The 20,777-nt window shown below is 38.7% G+C and overlaps 1 protein-coding gene across 9 annotated transcripts in view; it reads left to right on the forward strand.

The window, feature by feature from the left end:
* Positions 1-20,777, forward strand: part of plekha7a (pleckstrin homology domain containing, family A member 7a) — a 143,629-nt gene that overhangs the window by 67,089 nt on the left and 55,763 nt on the right. For 8 of the 9 annotated variants that reach the window (XM_044357068.1, XM_044357069.1, XM_044357076.1 and 5 more), the window contains one exon: positions 11,338-11,421. In XM_044357068.1, the coding sequence (XP_044213003.1) occupies positions 11,338-11,421 (84 nt within the window). Of the gene's footprint in view, positions 1-10,286; positions 10,307-11,337; positions 11,422-20,777 lie in introns of those variants that run through there. The other variant, XM_044357073.1, reaches the window with a different exon arrangement.

Here is a 20,777-nt window from a genome sequence, read left to right on the forward strand (position 1 = left end):
CTATGATTATAAGCCAAAAAATATCTATATACTTGTGTGTTGTGTTGAAGCAACTGTTTCATTCAAAATAATGAACAATGTGCATCTCAAGAGCTTGATTTATGATCTAAAATTGGTTTATTTGTATGTCCAGCAATAAAAAACACCCAAATCACATGAACTGGAGTAAAACAAGTGATTTTCGTGAAGCTGCAGCCAGCAAATGTTTGATCAAATACTGATGTACTAATCAACACATCAGCTTATCGTTCAGCACTAACAGATTAAGTATCTGCTTAAAGAATCTTTCCTTGTTTTTGTAAAATATATTTCTAACTTTAAAGTCCGTGCAGTCTGTGAGTGCTGGAGGCTGAAGCATCATCAGGTAGCTCTTTGGACTTTCAGTGGCTGTTAAATAATCAGAGCTGCGGTGCCAGCGGCCCACTCTGCAGGCTGCAAAAAAAAAAAAAATCAACAGTGATAATGTTTTAACCTACTTTTGTGCTGCAGCTAAATCAGGACCATGTTTGCAGCTGTGGCATTGTGCAACTCAATTAGGGGATGCTTATTTAAACATTAGGAAATGTACCAAAGTGTCATTTAGTTCTTGGCAGCGGTTTGCTTGTGTGCATTCCTGTGTGTGTGTGTGTGTGAGTGTGTGTGAGTCTTTTATCAAATTAATGAAAGGAAGTGACTGGTGTTAGTCTGTGACAGAGAGCAACCAGTGGATTGGTTCTTTTACCATGAAGAGAAGAGAAATTTGGCTCTATATTGTAATTTTTGTCCAATTAAGGTTTGAATCCAGTCGTCTGCCTTTTGGATTTGAATTGAAAAGGTCACATGTAGCTACACGCTCTTTTATCTTAAGTAACTTTACTTCAACACTTCTTTTTTTTTAACCAATTACACTGTGATATTTGCTCACATAGAGTCAAATTTTAGCATTTTTACTGCACTTGGTGGTCTGCCTTTTTCTGAAACACACCCTCTTACACTGTCACCTACACTTCCTTAAATGCAAGCATCATCTCTCTCTTCCTCTCTCTCTCTCTCTCTCTCTCTATCTTAATGCCTCACACACACCCATGCACACACACACATACATTCTTAAACATGTACCGTGTGCTCTGGGATGGGTAGCAATGGGAATGACCTTGCTGTTTTTCCGGCAGCGCTCTTCCCCGCCCTCCCCTCGCTGCACTTCAAACACATTTCATCTGGAAAAACCTTTTAAATAGATGTGACCTTTGACTAAGAGAACACCCACTCACCAAATCATTTAGAAGCACTCTGTCTGCACCACATCTGTTAAAACACTAGGCAGGTGTGTGCGTGGTGGCAAAAGATAGACAGAAAGACAAATCCCTGCCATTTATCAGCGATAAGGGTTGCGTCCAAAGCCGACAGGTCCGCTTTTTAATACATCAGTCACATTCCCATGGAGGTGTGGCTTATCGGAGATGGTGACACATTGATCAGTGCATCATCAATAAAAGGAAATGTCCAAAGTGCCATGTATAGCATTTTAACTTCGGTAAATCATTACCGCATTAACTTAAGCCTTGTCAGAGTCATTAGACAATAACTGAATACAAACAGGAACACAGTCTTCCTCTACACTTTGTGTTATTATGTAACGTAATCAGCTTGATTGCTTTATGGCGAAACATGATATTAACTGAACCTCTTTTGGAACTTGAGTTAGTTTACTTTATTATAGTACATGCGCATCTTTATTAAAGCCTCTCATTTTGCATGCTAGTCAAGAAACAACAGGGTGTATGTTTAGCAGACTGTTACTGATTATTTATGTGTTTGCTCTGTGGTCGTGTTTTGTAGCAAAAGGCTTGTTGAAATTATTGGTAGATCATCTACTTGCTATAATGTAATGTCGATGTTATTTATTCATTTTGAGAAGGAAGCTTTTTGAATGTGAGATTTTTTTTGCGAGATCATTACAGTGTATATTTTATGTGAAATTTAGGGTTCGAAATATACACAGAAACAGCCAAGGAACAAAAGGCCTCACTATGAATGAAGGTGTGCAGGTAAACAGCTACTTAAACATGATTCTGCTAAAGTTTGAAGATGAGAAGTTGGCCTTTGAGGTTTTTACTGGAAGCAATAGTGAAACTGTGAAAACAGTATTGGATAAAACACAGTGATTACGAATCAGAAAGAAGATGGAAGTATCATAAACAACAGAGAGCTGGACGTGTCACCAGTAAAAATGAACATTAAAGGGGACATCATGACGAGCATTTTTTGTGATTTTTTTTATACTGTTGTGATGTCAGATCTCTATGTTAAATATGGTCAAAGTTCCAAAACTTGAGGTGAACGTTTGTAAAAATACTCAACGCTTTGATTGCAATGTCACCTCTACTTCCTCCTCGTGATGACATCAGACTGTTCACACACGCCCACAAGGAGCCTTTGTTGCTAAGGCCGTTGCTAAGGTTGTTCCATGGGTTCGTGTTTGTGTCATCCATTCGCATATTTCAGATCAGATTCGAGCTCGAACAGGTTTAGATGTATTTCAGATGTAGTTTTACCAGCAGTGGTTGCTACTAGCAACAGAATGTTCAACTGTAATCAGCTGCTGGTGACAGAACAAGAACAATTAATGAATGAGAGACACTTACTAACTATTTGCACCGTTAGTCTGAGTTAAAAAAGACATTTATAGCTGTGGTAACTTGTTGATGAATTTAAAATGAAATAGAGTAAAAGTGACTTTAATATGGAGCAACTTTAAAGACAAAGAAGCTGAAGACTACATTATAAAGGTGGATTAAACTTCATTCCAAATCAAGTCTCTTTGTTCTTTCCTCCTTCAAAGGCAATTATATTTCTAATTTAGGTAATCATGTTGTCAATAAGTAATTACAGAGGTCAATGTTCAGCCAGGCGTGACTCAGTTTGAACTTCGTAGCGACAGAATGAATGTTTGAAAACCTCCCCGGAGGCATTTTGATTTTAGACTTAAAAGGTACACCTGAAGGAATGAAATTTCATCCACCTTTGTGCTGAGCCTTGAGAGAATTACAGTCAATTCTACTTTGAACTTGAACCTTTTTGGCAGTGTTTTTTAAAAAAAGGCTCTGAAGGGACGCTGATTATCAGAGTGTGCCACCTCTTTTTGGCAAGAAGAGAGAGAGAGAGGAGTTTTATGGGTGCTACTAACATTTTTTTTATTATTGATTAGTCTGATGATAGTTTATTTAATGAATCGATTAATCATTTAGTCTATAAAGTGTCAGAAAAAATGTCTATCACACATCCCAGAACCCAGAGTGACATCTACAAATTGAAGGTAGGTCGATAAATTAATTCATTGATCAATTACTAAAGTTTTTGCATATTAATTCTGTTATAACGACTAATCAATCGGCAGTTGCTTTCCCTGTAACTCGGCTATAAGAACAAACAGGAGTAAAGTAACTGCAGTTCCTGGCGACACCCAAATCATATGACACAGCAGGTGCAGCGTGTGCAGCGCATGTCAGCGAGACAGATCATGTGTGGTATGTGTGACCATGTGTGTTTGCATGAGAGGTGGGTTGTGTTGTGCGAGCGCTGTCATGGACGTCCCCCCTGTTTACGTAACCCTAAAGGTTTACCGCTCGTCCTTCATAAATGTCATGTGAAAAAGTCAAACAGAGGCACACGGCGTATCAGCTGACAGTAGGTCAAGATTGTTTGGTAAGAGGAAGATTTAGTTTGATTCCTCTTGTCACTGCTGCCTTTGAGTCAGCAGATTCAGTTGTTTTGATAAATGAAGATTAATGGAAGACTGCAGAATCACAATCACATAATGAAAAAGGGAGAGTGGCCTTTGGAGCTTTGCTTTTTCTCAGTTGACAATGTAATTAGCCGTTTTGTCTCAACAGTTTGTTTGGGTGTCTGTGTTTGGTCAGAAAATTACACACCATCATAGCACAAGTTGTGTATCTTCTCTGAGACCTTTCAGTCTTTACAAAACCCCAAATGAACATCTTTAAGAAAGGATGCTGTGGAAGGGAGAGCTGCCATCGATCGCTTTGCTTTTGTCAGACAGAAAAATGATGAGATGTTTGTCTGGTTTATGTGTCGGGGTAGTTTTTACATCGCAGATTGTTGTATCAATAGCAAAGTAAAAGTTCAGTCTACGTCTCAGAAGGTGCACAGACGAAAAACTGTGATGAATTTGATGGTTTTGATAGAGGTATATGTTCCTGACTGGGATCAGTGATGAAACTGGTGCCAGAATAGCAAAACAAAACAAGTAAAATAAAAAAAAAAAACATTTGCTATACACTGTTTGTCTGAGCTCAGCTGATTGGTGCAATCACAGATGTTTGTATCTGTGAAACACTGAAGCAGATGGAGTTGAATTTGGCACCAGATTTGAGAATTCAAACGAGACTGTAATAGTGAGAAAGAAGTCTCTGTAAGTTTGATTCATTTGTTGGATTAATATCCTGCAGACAGTCTGAGGAAATGCTAACTGCAAACATGTTTCAGTGCATTAAGCTCGACATCTTTTTATGAACAACAGTCTGTGCATCTGCAGGTTCACACTGATTAAATTTAAAATATTGATGCCACTGCCACTTACTGTACCCTCATGGACTGTGTCATACATAGAAACACCCATAAGACAAATGTTATTCAGTCTAAACTGCTTGTAGGTTACATGTTGGTTTTAAGTTGCACTTTGCTCATGAGCAACTCTAGCTGGTACATAAAGTAAATGATTGTAGCTGTAAGAATCAATATGTGGCATCAACAGTGGGAGACACTGAAGAAGTTACGAATGACAGTAAACATGAATTCTTACCTTGTGATGCAGCTGGGTTTGCGAGATCACAACATCACCAGAATCCATCTTGTCAGGCTTCAAGTTATGCACTTGTGTCCAAACCACCAGTGGTTTGGACCAATCAGCGTCCCATGAGGACTCTCTCTTGATCTTGCAAATCCAGCTGCCTCACAAGGATAGACGGTGACAGACAGATGATTCATCCAATCACCTGCCAAGTATTTTTTTTTTTTTTTTTTTGAAAGTGCCTGCCCTTTTCCAAACAGTTGCCAAGGACGACTTCTCAGATGGTTCTGTGTAACAAACCATCTGGTGTGTCAGGCTACATTAATCCTGCATTTGTGCTTTTTTTTTTTTTAGAGTTGCATGCATTTCATTTTCTTTTATATGTTTTGCAGTAGATTCTAATTATTTTTATCATCTTGTGGTGACATTATCATTGGACTATCCAAATACATTAAAGCCAAATTTGATGTGTGAAGGACAAAAAAAAAAACAACAACCAAACAAAACAGAAATAAAACTTAATTACTTCTAGTGCAGCAGTTGAAACAAGCCAAATCTTATTGGTAACTCTATTTTAGGATTGAGCTGCATCCAGCGGGGTTTGTGCATATCAACTCACTGCCATGATTAATGTATGAGGTTTGGCTTCAATACTTTTTTTGATACTGAGTTCAAAAACTATCATTACCAAAAGCTGGCATTGAAAGTTTGGTCAGATTTGTCATCTTCTTTAGTTGCACTTTGATCGGATAGTTGTTAATTTAAATGTTGCCAATTTTCATAAACATATCACTCACCTTCGTATTTCGATCCAGGCTGTGCCTCCTCTGACTCGACCCATCTATATTCTAGAGTCGTCACACCTCCTGTCACCCTGCAGGTAAACACCACGCCTTACATGGAAAGCTGCATGCATAGTGTCAGCATCAAGTAGGCTATTTTAATCAGTGGGTGTCGAGCTTTTTGAGAGGTAGCTCTTTTAATGATACGGTTGTTATGCAAGTCTCTCATGGCTGGAGAGCCAGCAGGCGAAGGTAGAGTTTTGTCTCTGTTGTCCTTGGAGATTTAAGCTTCTGGGACAACAAAAATGTTCGGATGAGTGGAAAACATTTTTTTACCGCTGCATTGTAAGCTCTTAGCTGATGCTGTGTTTCAGGTGCACTTAACAGTACTTCTCAGCCACAGTGAGCTACAGTAAAATAATGTAAGATAATACAAGATGAACACAATGAAAGGCTGAGCAGAGGCTTTGATTCATCTGACCCACATGGACTACATTATGAATGTCTTTACAAGTTTTTGTTGGTGTGTTATGGGTTCATACAAACTTCGGCTCCATCTCTTCATCATAGCTCTCAGGGTGTGAAGTGAGATAATGCACCATATTAAGCACTCGGAGTACTCAGCCCACAAAGTAACAGGACGCATCAAAACAGAAATATGTATCACAAAAACACACACTCTTGTGTTTTATTATCACTTTACATGAGCGTTTATGTAAGAATGATGCTTCGTTACGTGTTTTTCTTAAAGGGCAAATGAAGATATCAAGATGTCAGCAGATATCAAAAATTCTCTCTATGTCTGTGATTAAACCAGATTTCAAAATGGGTTTGGTGTGCAGCCACAGTACATGTTGCCTAGTAATGCAGCAGAAATTTTAATATACAGGAACTATATTTCATTCTTTAAAATGGAGATAAATATTGTGTTACATACAGTCAAGTAATGGTCAGCAGATATTTTTTTATTTGATGATATATGGCAGATTGTTGGAAATGGACCATTGTACTCTAAAAGCTGGATGATATAGTCTGTTCCTTACATTATAGATCACTGAATTCCGTGTTTTTGATATAATAAAATGCGGTTGTTAAAGCTGCAATATATCAGTTTTGGACACTTGAAGACAGATTTCCACAACAAGCTAAAAATCACACATTTGACATATTATATTATGATTCTATAAAGTTGGTATAGCTAACACGTAGCAGAACTGTAAAACCAAAACAATGAGCTGAAAGGTGCTAAAATGCTCCATAGAGTCATGTGATAATTGTCTTTAAGTTTGAGTGACCCCTTTTCACATTGAACATAATAAAATACTAAATAGTGCAGCTTTAACTTTTTGGTTTACACCTTTGACCTTTACATATCTCGTCTAATTCTACCTCAGTTAGCCAGCAGCTCCCAGAGGGGGGTAAAGAACTTGCCCCATTTAACAAAGGTCACAACAATATACAGTATGGAGATAGCAAAAGCAGTAGAGAGAGTGTGGTAAGGTAACGTTTGAATACATGTCATGTCTGGATTGCTTGGTCTCGGTTCTTTGATAAATTTCTTCTTGTACGACTGTTTGAACTCTTGTACAGAGTGATTTCTTCAGGTAGAAACCTTTTCTCTTTGATTCCGAGCAACTGACACACAAGTGTTAGATACAGAAAACTGTATTTATTCAACTCTACTGAAGCTGCACTGATCACATCTCGCTGTGAGAATAAGAAAAATACACAAAATACACTAAATGGCAAAAATGGACCCAGAGATGAAGAGGTACATTGTGAACATGTCTTTTATTACCGGTGTTAAAGGCCATTGTTAAAAGGATTCTATATAAAGCTTTTAGAGCTACTTTCAACAATTTTATCCCTTTGCGGTTCAGGTCATCGTTGGCTCAGCTCTTCTGAAATGACACTATCACGTCTATTATATGTTGTTCTATTTTGAACCTCCCTGCAGAATGAAATCACAGCTGCTGATACCCATTCATATTCTGTGAACCATCAGACGTGGATTCACAAGTTTCCCAAGAGGAGTGCTTTCACATATCAGCTCAGAAATGAACAAGACTTTTGTTTTGAATGTGTTTAATCACTATCCAGATTTACTGCTGGGCTCACTGAGAGGATTTGAGGTGACCGTGTCCTCAGCAGAAATAAATGCGTCTTAACTATTTAATAGTCTGACAAAGACATCAGAGTTAATAGGTTTAACATACTGCAGTTAATTTAATAAGATCACTGTGAATTCGACATGTATTTATGAGTTCTTACACATTTCTGTGAATGTCATCAGTGGATAATGAACATAATTTTTTAACTCAGCAGTATAACGGGTGATGCATTAGCTTGAATTATACTTTTAAAGGTTAGGTCACGGCGTTTTGTTTACCGCACGAGTCGTTGGTCGGAGCAATGTTATGTATGTAAAATAAATGCTTTAAAACACAGCTTTTAGTGGAATACATTCATATTAATATAATGAAGCATTAATGTACTAACAGTGTCAATAGTGAGTTAATCCTTTTAGCATAATTCCCCACTAATGTAATTTAAATCCACATTTATGTAACATTTTCCTGCCAACGTGATTCAGTTTTTTTTTTTTAAATATAATCCATTTACACAAATCATCCCCTTCCATACATATTCATCACTTTTTAAAATGTCCATATTGTCCACAGCCAATCAATGGAGGAACACAACTTTGACAGGATGTGTTGTTTTCATTTTGGACTTGTTGACAACATAGGAAAAAATGATGGTGTTTTTACTGCAGTGGTTGTGCACGTTTCAACCACTTCCTGCAGATCTGTAACCATAATGCAACATACATGACATAACCTCCTGCATGGACACAGGTAGCTGTTTATCAGTAAGCCAGCTCTGACACACTGGAGCTGCCGTTTAGCATCTGCTGTTGAATTTGATGCGGCTGTGCGAGGAGAGCGTCTCCGTCATAACTCACGGCTCAGAGGCCTGTCAGGGCGATTTGTTTTCCTTTTCATGCTATAACTGATTGATTATAATTCTGTCCTATTCAGACAATTATTAATTCTTAGAGCCCCTCTAACTGGGCTGCGGGGCTCCTTGTTATAGTGAAAGAGTCAGCGTATCCCCCTGAGGGATGCTACTATCTGGAGCACTGGGTGTTTTTGTCCTGTAAAACACACTCTTCTGGCAGCATGACTAACCATCTCCAGTGCTGTGCTGCTCTCCTCCCTTATGGATTAGGAGCAAAGGTTGTTTTATGCTCCTCATCCCCCCGTTTTTTTTTGTATTTCACATTATAGAGATTTTTTTTATGGTGAGCTGTCAAAAATTCATGTGTAAATGTGATTACAGACCCCTGTAGGCCACTATAGGTGATTAGTCAGGGCTTATGAGACCTATAAATTCTTGACATCCAGATGTCCAGATGAGAAGAATTAAGCTCTTTTTTTTTTGTTTTGAAAACAACCAAATGCATCCTGCTGCTGTAGAAGATGTCGACATTATGCAGCCTGCAGTAGAAGAAAAGGCCAAATTCAGCCACTAACTACACTGGACAGTTACTAAATCCCTTTTAACATACAGATTTTCAGTGTTGGGCAGTAGTGTTGCTACAAGTGCAATAAACTAAGAGACATATAGGAGGGAAGAGAGCAAAGGTTTAGATTACTCTGATGTATTACTTTTGTAGTTTTTCACATTGACCAGCAGAGGGTACAACAAAAATACCCTACAAAACCAAAGTATGGTGGTTAGTCAAAATTATTTGCTTGAAATGTATATAGATATAGCTATAAGTACAGAGTGGGCCTAATAAAATACAATTTTTTAAACTGCCAATAATAATAATTATAGAATTAAAATATAAAAGTAGCTTCGATGTAGCAAACTACTTTTGCCATGTTGCTGTAGCTTAGTTCGCTACATTTAATGCAGAGACTCTGGTAGTTTAGCTCACTACACTTTCCCAGTAGCTCATCCAACACTGCAGATTTTACAGATTGGCTGTTTTATAGATATATTCAGGTTTTATTTCTTTAATTATTGAGAGATTTCTGAATTTCTATTAGTTTATTCTCTGTTGTGAGTGTTTTGACTTCTTTTCTAAAAAGCATCTGATACTTTTATTTATATTCAAGCAGCAGCAACAACAACAACCTTGAGCTGTTGTTCCTCTAATGGCCTCTAGATGCTGGTTTCAAGAAAACTTAACTGAAGTTAAAACCTAAAACTTATAACTTGAAGTATTAGTTTTACCATTGTTATAACTGTCAAAGATGTCGGCAGAAATAGAAAGTCTGACTTTAGGCTTTAAAACCTCTTCAGTAACGATGTCACCAGTGTTTTTTCTGTTACCAGCAGTATTCAGACTAGTAGCAGCAGTGACAGTAGTAATACATGTAATTTTCAAAAGAGGAGAAAAGAGAGTAGACAGTAACAGACGTTTGTACGAGCTGGATGGAAGGTGTCTAAAGTGCTATTAGATGTGACCAGTTTCATTTGACAAGTTGTGTTTAGGTCTCGTGCTGTGAGCTATTAATGGCGTTGTAAGTCCCTGTTATGGAGCTCGCTGCTACATGCCTCCCGGGAGACTTTGTAGTCTTGTAGGATTTGATCTTCTGTTACGTCAAGCGGGAATCAGTGCAGCATGAGTAATGTGTGAGCTGCTGGTGAATGGAAAACAGTGTTACTATGTATTGATTTTTGGTAGAGATGTGGAAGGTTCCTGAAGCTTCACACAGATGAGGTTTGTTTGCTGAATGTTCACGGTGGTTCTCATTAATGATGTGTCCGTTTATCTTTATCATACATGATAGTAAACTGAGTTGCTTTGGGTGTAGGACTGTTGGTCAGACAAAACAACGACTCTTGAAGACATTTCTTGGACTTTTCTCAATATTTACTGAAATATTTCGAGAAAAAATGTGTAAATTCTCTGGTTTGTTGATCAGGATAAATCATTTTTTGTTGCATCTTGGGTTTTGGGAGACTGTGATCAACATTTATCACCATTTCCTGACATTTTATAGACCAAACTACTAATCAATTAATCGAAAAAATAATTGGCAGATTAATAGATAATGAAAATAATTGTTAGTTGCAGCTGTAGAAATGACTGTAATTTAGTTAAATTATGTGTTGTCACTCATTTTGTAGGAGGAGATGTCACTTTTTTTGTGAGATGTACTTAATTTAATCCAAATAACATTAATAAAATGTTTCCAAAACTGTTGAAAACATCGATATAAACATAAATTTACCATAACAGTCATTGTCATCTGTCTACTCTAAAGCTCCTGATGCATTGTAGAGCAGCTCTCTTAACTCTCCGACACACACATACACACACTTTGACCCTCCGTGCCACCCGGTGTTGTTTACCCAGTTGAATGCTTTTACACTCCGGTCGAGGCTTAGAATGACTGACTGAGCCTATAACCGATGGAGGCCCAGGCCCACACTGTCCAGCATTTTGTGCTGAGCCCAACACTTTGCTCCTCGCAGGCTGTAGAGGATAGATTGGGTGGGGTGGGGGTCCTGCAGCCACCCCTTCACATTCTACACAAGGCTGGGAAAGTCAGGGACAAAGGCCCATCAGGGTGGGGAGGTTGGACAGAGCTTCTAAGCCCGCTACTCCTCTTGGGAATGATCGGCTCGTGTCTGCTGCACTTGTGAACACAGTGGGGGTGAAAATCCAGGGTGATGCCTTCACAGTGTTTACAGTGCAACCAAGGTTGCTAATTTTGTCTCCTCTCTCTCCTCCCTCTGTCGCTGCAGTCATAACCAGAGGGCCACAGCGTTTCGCCATCCTGTGACTGGGCAGATTTCTCAAGAGAACGTGGATTTTATCCTGCAAGAACAGTGAGTGATTGAGTTTATTTCTTCTTCTTACCTCATCCGCACACAGAGACACACACACACACACACACACATGAACAAAAACCCTATCTTTTGAAATGAAAAATATATTTGATGTCAGATACTTTGGGCTACATTGACTTTCTCCAGCTGTTTTTGAGATATAGCAACACTAAGATTGGCTGAAATGTTTTTTTTTTATTCTCTTCCAAATGGTGAACATCACGCTGTGAGCTGTTTATTTTCTGTTTTTCTTTGAAGTGATGGTATGATGATACTGAAAACGAAGAGAAGCGAAACAATAATCTAGATGGTTTTAAACACAAATTCCACAGCTCTTGCGGTGATGAGTGTTTTATGGTTTGTTATACCTGACCTTCAATTTGACTTTGAAAACATCTTACCCATGCCTTAGAGTTATCATTTGCATATTTTTTTTCTTTACTTTAGCAAGTTATATGTCTATATTGAGTGGGTAGATAGCAGGTTTCAAGGAAAGTTCAGCGTTTTTTTTAAAATCAAGATGTGGGCCTTTCATTTTGCCAGCGCTGATTTTTAAATAAAGAAGTGAAAGGAGAAGAGGTTGGTGGGTTTGTTAAGGGCATGTAGTGCTGTTGGAGTGTGCTTGGTGATGCTATAGCAGGAATCAGTGAAATGTTAAAAGGATCCTATCTTTGCCTGTTTGGGCCATTAGAGTTGGAAAGTCCAGCTAAATGTACTTTTTAAATAATTTGACAATTTGGAAATATGCTTAGTCACTTGATAACGCTCTCGTATTTGTATTATTTGTTTGCACATTAAAAAATTAAAGTTTTATTTTAGAAAAAAAAAAAGATTCCCAAAGAACATCCACATATTGTAAAAACAACCTTTTTCCTGTTGTAAATATACTCAACCATACATGAATTCAAAGTGAACAAACACTTGTGCAGGAGAGGAAGGACAAGACAAGATCAACAGAATTACAGTTAACTAGAATAGTGAGGGGTGGAAAGGCTATTATAAAATAGAGGAAAAAAAGAGGAGGAGAAAAATATAAATATAAGGTATATACATAAAAAAATCAGTTATCAATCTCTATTTAAGATGTTTTTTTTAGAAGTAAACAAAGATGATGAGTGATGGACAATCTGTATGATGAAGCTTCAGCCACACAACAAAAAAAAAAGACAGCAAGTAGAGGAAAACCACTAGCCTGGATCTGTTCAAAGGTAACCTGGCAACCGCACAGTGACGTCAGGAAGTCGAGGCACCCAGCTGAGAAATTGTCCGGCAGATAACCCCCCCTGTAAAACCACGACTTGTCGTTTTCACTCTATGCACAGAATATAACATGTTAATAATGAGCTGTAGAGGTGCCGGTAGGGAGATTTTTAACCTTTCGACAGTGCCAGGCTAGCTGTTTCACCCTGTTTCAAATCTTTATGCTAAGCTAAGCTAACTGGCTTCTGGTTGTAGTTTCATACTTAATGGACAAATATAAGATTGGTATTGATCTTCATATCTAACTCTCGGCATGAAGGAAAATAAGAGTGTTTCCCAAATTGTCAAACTATTCCTTTAATTATAGACTACATTTCTGTGTTAACATTGCTAGGTTCTTGGGTTCAATGTGTCCCGGGAATACGTTGTAAATATTGTTTAATATTTAGAATTTCTCATTCTGTTTGCAACCTCAAAAAACACACAGTACGTTTGTCATAATACTAGAACCAGATTCTGATAGTGGTGGTTGTTTTAAAGCTGCAGTTAGTGACTCTGCACATTGTTAGTTTCTGATGGCAGTGAGAGGCATGTCTTGCTAAAATATCAACTTAAAGGACCAGTGTGTAGGATTTAGTGGCATCTAGTGGTGATGTTGCAGATTGCAACCAGCTGAATACCCCTCCCCTCCCCTCCCCCTCCGCCAACTCTACGAAGTGTGTAGGAGAAACTACGGTGGCCGCAAAATGAGCAAAAAATGTGAAAGGCCCTCTCTAGAGCCAGTGTTTGGTTTGTTCATTCTGGGCTACTGTAGAAACATGGCGGTGCAAAATGGCAGGCTACGTGGAAGAGGACCTGCTCCCTATGTAGATATAAAGGGCTCATTCTAAGGTAACGAAAACACAACGATTCTAATTTTGAGGTGATTATACACTAATTAAAACATACTTATGAATATTATATTCCATTTCTGCCAAGTCTGTTCTGCTTGATGCCACCAAATTCTACACACTGCACCTTTAAACACCCAGAAATCACGACGTACGGTACCCTTGCATCAGTTATTTGCTCCCAGCACACTGATGTTTACCCTCATTTGCTAGTCAGGCGATGCTTTATCAATTTAAGAGTCCAGGTGAGAGTGCAGGTGTTTGTGGAATAAACAAGTGCTTACTCACAGCTTTTTTTAGGAGACAGTTTGTTTTGCTCTCTTTGGGCTTCATTTGAGCAAAGACTTGCTGCCAGTGACTAAACCCAACACAAACTTTCACTACAACAGAGAGAATCGCTAAAGGTCTTAGCTACAAGAGATGGGATACTCTTTTCTCTTGCTGCCCCGAAGTGGGATGCAGGTCAATATGACAGGTGAATTTTGTGTGAACGCATCTTGTAGCTTGAATATTAAAAAAAAAATCCATATCTACTACAATCCAAAAACAAACAAAGAAAACAAGAAAAAGTTTTGTGCTACTTCACTTGGAGAGCTCTTTAGGAACTTTTTTTGCACAGGGTGGTTGATTTGTTAAGGGGTGTGTGCATTTATTAGGCCGTTGAGAAAAATAAGTCCACATGTTGCTCCTGGTATTTTTCTGTAAACCAGTTTGGATGGACTATGACTCAAATGCAGGCGATACATTTGACAGTGTTCCCTTGTTTATTTGTCTGGCTGCTGTAGTTCACTGTCTAGAGCCAGACTGTAGCTCTGTATATTCCTGTACCTCTTCCATTTCCTTCAGCTGTTCAAAAAGCAACAACAAAATGGTGTATTTCTTTGTGACCCTCACATTTTGGATCTTAAAATCGCTGTCATAGTACGGTGAATGTTGCAGCTCCTGTTGTGGATGACATTATTAAGTCCTGTGATAAGAAGCAACATTGTGGGCTTCTGATACCATCAGTCACAGCGTTTTGTTAGATGGGTTGCTGTCCATACCTGCAAACACCTGTTTTAACTTAACTGTTGTTGCCTACAGTTACAAATCAGGCCCCAAAATGTGGACAAGGGCGTCCCACAAGGATCAATATTAGGCCCCTGCATTTTGTTGTATAAATAATTCTTAACTGCAATTTCCTCTACAAACCAGGATACATTTGGCTTTCAGTGACCTCCAAACCTGCTTAATTAATTTTAACTTGATTTGTGCTACAAAAAGACAACATGTTAGCATTTCACCAACAATCGACAGATAATTAATCGGAAACTATTTTTATAATCGATTAAATGTTTAAGTAATTTTTTCAAGCAAAAATACAAAACATTTCTTTGTTTTAGCTTTTCACCTGTGAGGAGTTGCAGCTTTTCTTTGTTGTATGTAATGGTAAATCTCAATATGTTTGTGATTAGGACTGTTGGTTTGTCAAAACAAGCAATATGAAAGTTTCACCTTGAGTTAAAAAAAATTATATGGGCATTTCTTACGATTTCCTGAAATTTTACAGAAAAAAGATAAATCTATCAATGTAGTCAATGTCTGTGTCGTTGCCTGGGAAACTCCAGGTAGCGTAACTCCTTTTAAGGAATAGAGCAGAGCGTAAGCAAGTAAGTGGTTAAGCGAGAGAGCGAGCGTCAGAAAAGTGACGGTGAATGCGAGCGGAGCAGAGGAAAAGGTTAGCGTTAAGTTGTAAATCTGACAGTAAATGTACAGTACAGACTACAGTGTGTCAGTTAATAAATGCTGCAGCTTGTGAAGACCATGAAAAGTCATGTCTGTTATTTCTCCAACTGCTAGAAAAGTGAAGGGGGTTAGCAACAATGGGTTAGCCTAACCTGACGATGCTAAACAGAGAAATAGAGAACGGAGAAATGTGTGGCCGCTAATCACGGCGATGACAACACCCCGCCCCCCACCGCCAGGCCAAAGCACTCAACCTAGGGGAAACACTGATATATACATATAGCATTATGAATACTGGTTAGATGGACTGTGCTACAATACATAACTAATGTTAACATAACTAAGGGGCATGGTGATGAGGATCTTGAGAAGACTGACAGAGTCTGTGAAAGTGCTCTGAAGGTTGTTCTCCATGATAAACTGCTACAGAGGCACTGCATCACTGCGAGCCTTGAACTCACTGTTCTCATAGATGAGGGATAGTTCTGTTTTGAGCTTGGCCTTGTTCAACATGGGGTAAGCCCCCGCTGTGGTTTCAAGCGCTGTATCAGGAAACTTCACACCGTGTTGTTGAAACAACTCTCCGTGCGACAGCGTTGTGCTGATGAGGTGCTTGGTGAAGGACAACTGCTCCTTGGCATGCATGAGGACCGTATCACATACGTGTAAAGATACATCATCAGCTTATATTTGCAATAAATCTGTTTTGATTAAATTGACTCTGACTGAACACATGCCTATGTTCAAGTCAAGTACTGTATATGACTACTAAGGTTTTAACACCATTATCCCTAATTTGCACTTTACAGTATGTTTACTTCTCCTGATCTTTAACTCTGTACTGGTTTCCCCAGCAAAACAAGGTCTACAGGGACATTTCTAATGAATAAATAACCACATATAAATAAACCACATATTTTCTGTTACATGTAAGGATGCCCTATATACTAAATTTCTTTCTCATGTGACAAAAATTCATCATGCTGCTTGTGACTGCTCTGTCATAAACCTGGAATCTACTGAGTGAACAAAAATATGCCTGCAAATATAAAGCACGGACCGCCCGCTGCATCGTTCAACTGAAGTCAGCTGTGGCAACATGCCATCCCGCGTACCGTGTTTGTTTAGGTTTTTTTTTTTTGTTTTGTTTTGTTTTGTTTTCTTGGCTGCATACCACCAGGCCTGAAAAAAAAAAATTCTAGGGGAAACACTCACTGACAATTACATCACAACTTACCTCTGTAGCCAGCCTCTGTTATTCTCCTGGTTCCAGCATCCTCTGTCGCTTTATGGATGGGCTGGTGCTGCTGGTCAGATGTGCCACACAGAGAGGAAATGGAGGCTCTGGTCCAAAAAAATAATGTTTAGGTTGTTAATTTGCCATCTTCAATAACAACTAGCCCTCTTCTAGAATATAGCCTGGTGGACACTAATAAGCCTATTATTACAAACTGTATTTAAAGGTGCAATATGTAAGAATTATGTCAGAGTTTTAGTTTAAAATTAACTAAAATTATCAAGGAATGTGAAGAAATAATAGTTTTGTTATGTTATATCAAAGCATGCAGTCCAACAGCTCATTTTGTTCTTTTTGTACTTTTGTTCTTTGACGTGCCTTTAAAAACAGCTGCTGTCTTAAGGTGCTTCTCCAGCATATTGTCTAGAGAGGCAACAAAATCCACTGATCCCCTGAAAATGCCAGGGTTGTCCAAAGAGTCAGTCTCATCATGCCCACGTAAGACCAACACAAAAGCCCCACAAAACTTCACACAGTCTATTATTTCTGATAAAATGTGCCTGTTTCATCCACATCCTCATTGTGTTTCCTCTCTGCAATCCTGTGGCCGTCGTCCAGCTGGATAGCGATGTTCTCTAGCGATGCCTAATATGGCTAGCTTGACAGAATTATCCATGTGTGCCCCTGGTGTTCTCATGTTTCCTTAATTTCTCAGAGAGGTGATTCATATCCCTCATTCCTGTAACTGTCCATGCTGGATCTATCCCACATTGTTTTAAAAAGCAAGCACGGAAAGCAAAATAAGGCATTAACATGACCTTTGACCCGGTGTACCCGCTACAAGAGAAGCCTTGCATTCCCTTTCTCGCCAGCCTGCTGTCTGACTGCGAGGTCAGGCTGATCCGGGTCCAGCTCTTTCACCTGTAGTTTCTCTGCCAAACTTCTCCTCTCAAACATATCTTGGAGGAGAGATTTCACCGTGTTAGGGATGGGTCTCGCAGGAGTAGTGATAACGCTCGCCATTGTCATGTGGTATTAAAATAGCGCCTTTAGAGACTAGTCCTGCCTTTAACAGTGGCTCGAGGACGCGCTACATTCTGCTTGGGGTGATAAAATAATCGCCCTTTTTCGGACTAAATTTGAGGACGATGATTGGCTAAATTTTATGTCTTCCACAGGTGGAAGGGACATGCAAGAAAAGCATATATATTGTACACATATTACTGGGGGCATTCCATATTTAAAACACATAAATATTGACAATTTGTATAATTTATTATTAATTATTTAGTTGCCCCGGAGCCCTCTATTGGCCAGCCGCCCCTGCCTGCTTCACATCAGCATGTTAACATTGTCACTGTGAACATGCTGGAATACAGCCTCACACAGCTGCTAGCATGGCTGCAGACTCTAAGTCTAGTTTATTCTTTTATCTATTTCTTCCTGTGTCTTGCTGACTTTCTCTATTTGTGATATATCAGTTAATTTACATTTAATCAAGTGACAATAAATGTGAACTTGTCCCTCTAAAGCAACTATCTATTGTTAGAAAAAACATCAAAAATGACATGTAAATGCAAACATTTAAAAAACTGATTAAAAAATACTGCAAATTATGTACATACAATGCAAGAAATGTGTATGACGGATACTCAGATGCAATCATTCCTAATTTAGTGGCAGACTAATTTATTTGGCTGCAATGGAAGCAGTACCGGTGAAAGCATATTTAGTTGTGAAAGGCTTTTTTTCTGACATGTGGGCAGGAAATGCATCTCTGTCAGCCTCTCTTGTCTAGCAGTGGCCGCAGATACACACCTCCTCCTGTGTCCTTTATATCCTCCTGTATCTACAGTATTTAGTGGTCACCGAGCTTCCTCATCTCTCTCCTAGTGTGACTCATGCTTTCTCTCTCTCTTCCTCGCCTGTTCTTTTTTCTCTTCCTCTGCCCCCGGTTTTTCATCACTTTCCCTCATTATATGTATTTCACTGCCTTTCTTTACTCCGTCTCCTCATTCCAGGCGAGGAGGGACCAGGTTACATTCTTCCTTCGCTATGTTCTGATGGATCTGTCTTATTAGCTGCTGCGTAGGTGTGAAGCAGGCCTGTCCAAGCCGCTCTGATAATGTGTCAGAGCAACACACACCGACGTTTGGTGTGTGTATGTGTGTGTGTGTGTGTGTGTGTGTGTATATATGCCTACGAAAATAGACGGTGAATTCTGCACAGGTTTGTGATAGAAGGAGGAATCAAGGGTGTATACTCTAGCGTGTAGAGTATGTTCATTTAGAGGCGCCGCTGAGTACTATCAGTTGAAGTACCGACTTCATAGTCACAGTAAAGAACGTTCTCGAGGGTAATGTGGCTTTGGAAGACCACTTAAACCCACATGTGAATATTTATTGGAAAAGCAGCCTGGTAAAAGTGCCGGTAGACGACAATGAATATTAACGAACCCCCTGGTCACTTGTAAAGCAATTCATGATTCACAGTTTGTCAGCACCTGGTCTATATTTCATTGGGACCTGTTATATTTCTTTTGTTTATATGAATATGCAATCAAAGATGTTTAATGAGGATGTTGAACAAATTTTCTTGGGGAACACTTTCAAAAATCTGTGTTTTTATGACTAAAATTTTGGGGCAACTCATCACAAGTGCACTTGGGTCTCATTTAGAAAACTCTTGCTTTTACTTTTAAACAAAAATCTTATGATCATTTCTCATGGTATACTTATGTAAGACCAAAAAACAGTTATGTTTGAAAAACGTCATCATATCTGGATGTGTCTCTGATGCGCTTGCAGAGAGGAGAGTGAGTGAAAACAATCTTTATGGCATATAGTCACATATTCACAGCCGAACTGGTGCATGAATCCAACATATTTTTTCTCAGGAGATGAAAGTGACTTTAAAGTCTCTCATTATCGTGAGCGTGGTTTACAGTAAGACAAGCAACAACAGCCTGGAGTCTCGTTATATGTAGTTACAACACTAAAATCACAGGTTGTAGATTTTACATTAAATTGCTGGTAGCTTCTTTAACTTTGAAGAAAAGCCAGGCTAGCTGTTTCTCTGTTTCCAGTCTGTATGCTATGCTAAGCTAACAGGTTCCTGGCTCTAGCTCCTCACTTAACGCGCAGAAATAAATGTGGTATTGATCTTATCATTTATCTGTTGAAAATAAAGTGAAGAAGTGCATTTCCCAAAATACTTAAGATGAAATTTGATGTCTAGATTGGCTCCCATCATCAAGGAACTATTGATTTCTTTCTAAACAGGCAGATCTGTTGCAGTCGTGTAAATAAAGCTGGAATTATCAGCCTGGCAGGGTTCAGTATTGTGACCTCTATTATGTCTAGTCTTCTTTAATTGATGTAATAAATAAGCTTTCAGCAAAACATTATAAGGATTAGGGCTGCAACTATAACAATCATTTTCATTACTGATTAATCTGTTAATCGTTTAGTCTATAAAATGTCAAAAAACAGTGAAAAACGCCTGTCACATGTTCCCAGTCCAAGCCCCAAAGATGATTACAATGATATAAAACAGAGAAACCTTAGAGAAACTAGAGCCAGATAATGGATGATGTTCTGCTGCAAAAAATATCCAAAAACAATTTTCTTACAATCAACTTATTGAGCAGTTGTTTCAGCTCTAATAAACATATTGTTGCAGCTAATCAACCAGTCGTTTCAGCTCTAATGAAGATATTACTGCACAAATATACAGTGGCTCATTCTGAGCCAATGTATATTTTGGACCTTTTAATCATCAAAATATGAGAAGGATTCCTTGAGGCTTGTTCTTTCATTCACAGCATGTCAGCGCCAATAATTATTAAATGCAATAACATAGTGTATGTTATCTCTGCTGGGGTTTAGTTTAATAGATTTAATTTGACATTCACCATCAAAAATGCGATTTCTCATGCATTAATCATCCTCGCTTGTGTCATTGCATTCATAATGGTGGAATTATAACGTTCATCTTTATTAGGTACATATCTTGCTCGTAAATAGTCACAAAATTCCTCTCATCCAATTACGTGTGCGTGGTTCAAAACACAAATTGTGTAATTACCATTAAAGCACGCAGGAGGAATGTAGGAGACTATACCCACCTTCTGTTAGCTGCTAATTATCTAATTAACATTGCATCACTGCAAAACAATACAGGTAAAAAGATCTCAGCTGTTGCCTCAGGCTCTATCCAAGGTGACGCGTGAAAAACACTCTAAATTTTCACTGAGCACTTTTGTAAACTTCTATGTTCATCCAAGGATGGAGTTTTGCTCGTCT

The sequence above is a fragment of the Thunnus albacares genome, chromosome 7 (assembly GCF_914725855.1).
Source record: "Thunnus albacares chromosome 7, fThuAlb1.1, whole genome shotgun sequence".
In the NCBI taxonomy this organism is placed as follows: Eukaryota; Metazoa; Chordata; class Actinopteri; order Scombriformes; family Scombridae; genus Thunnus; species Thunnus albacares.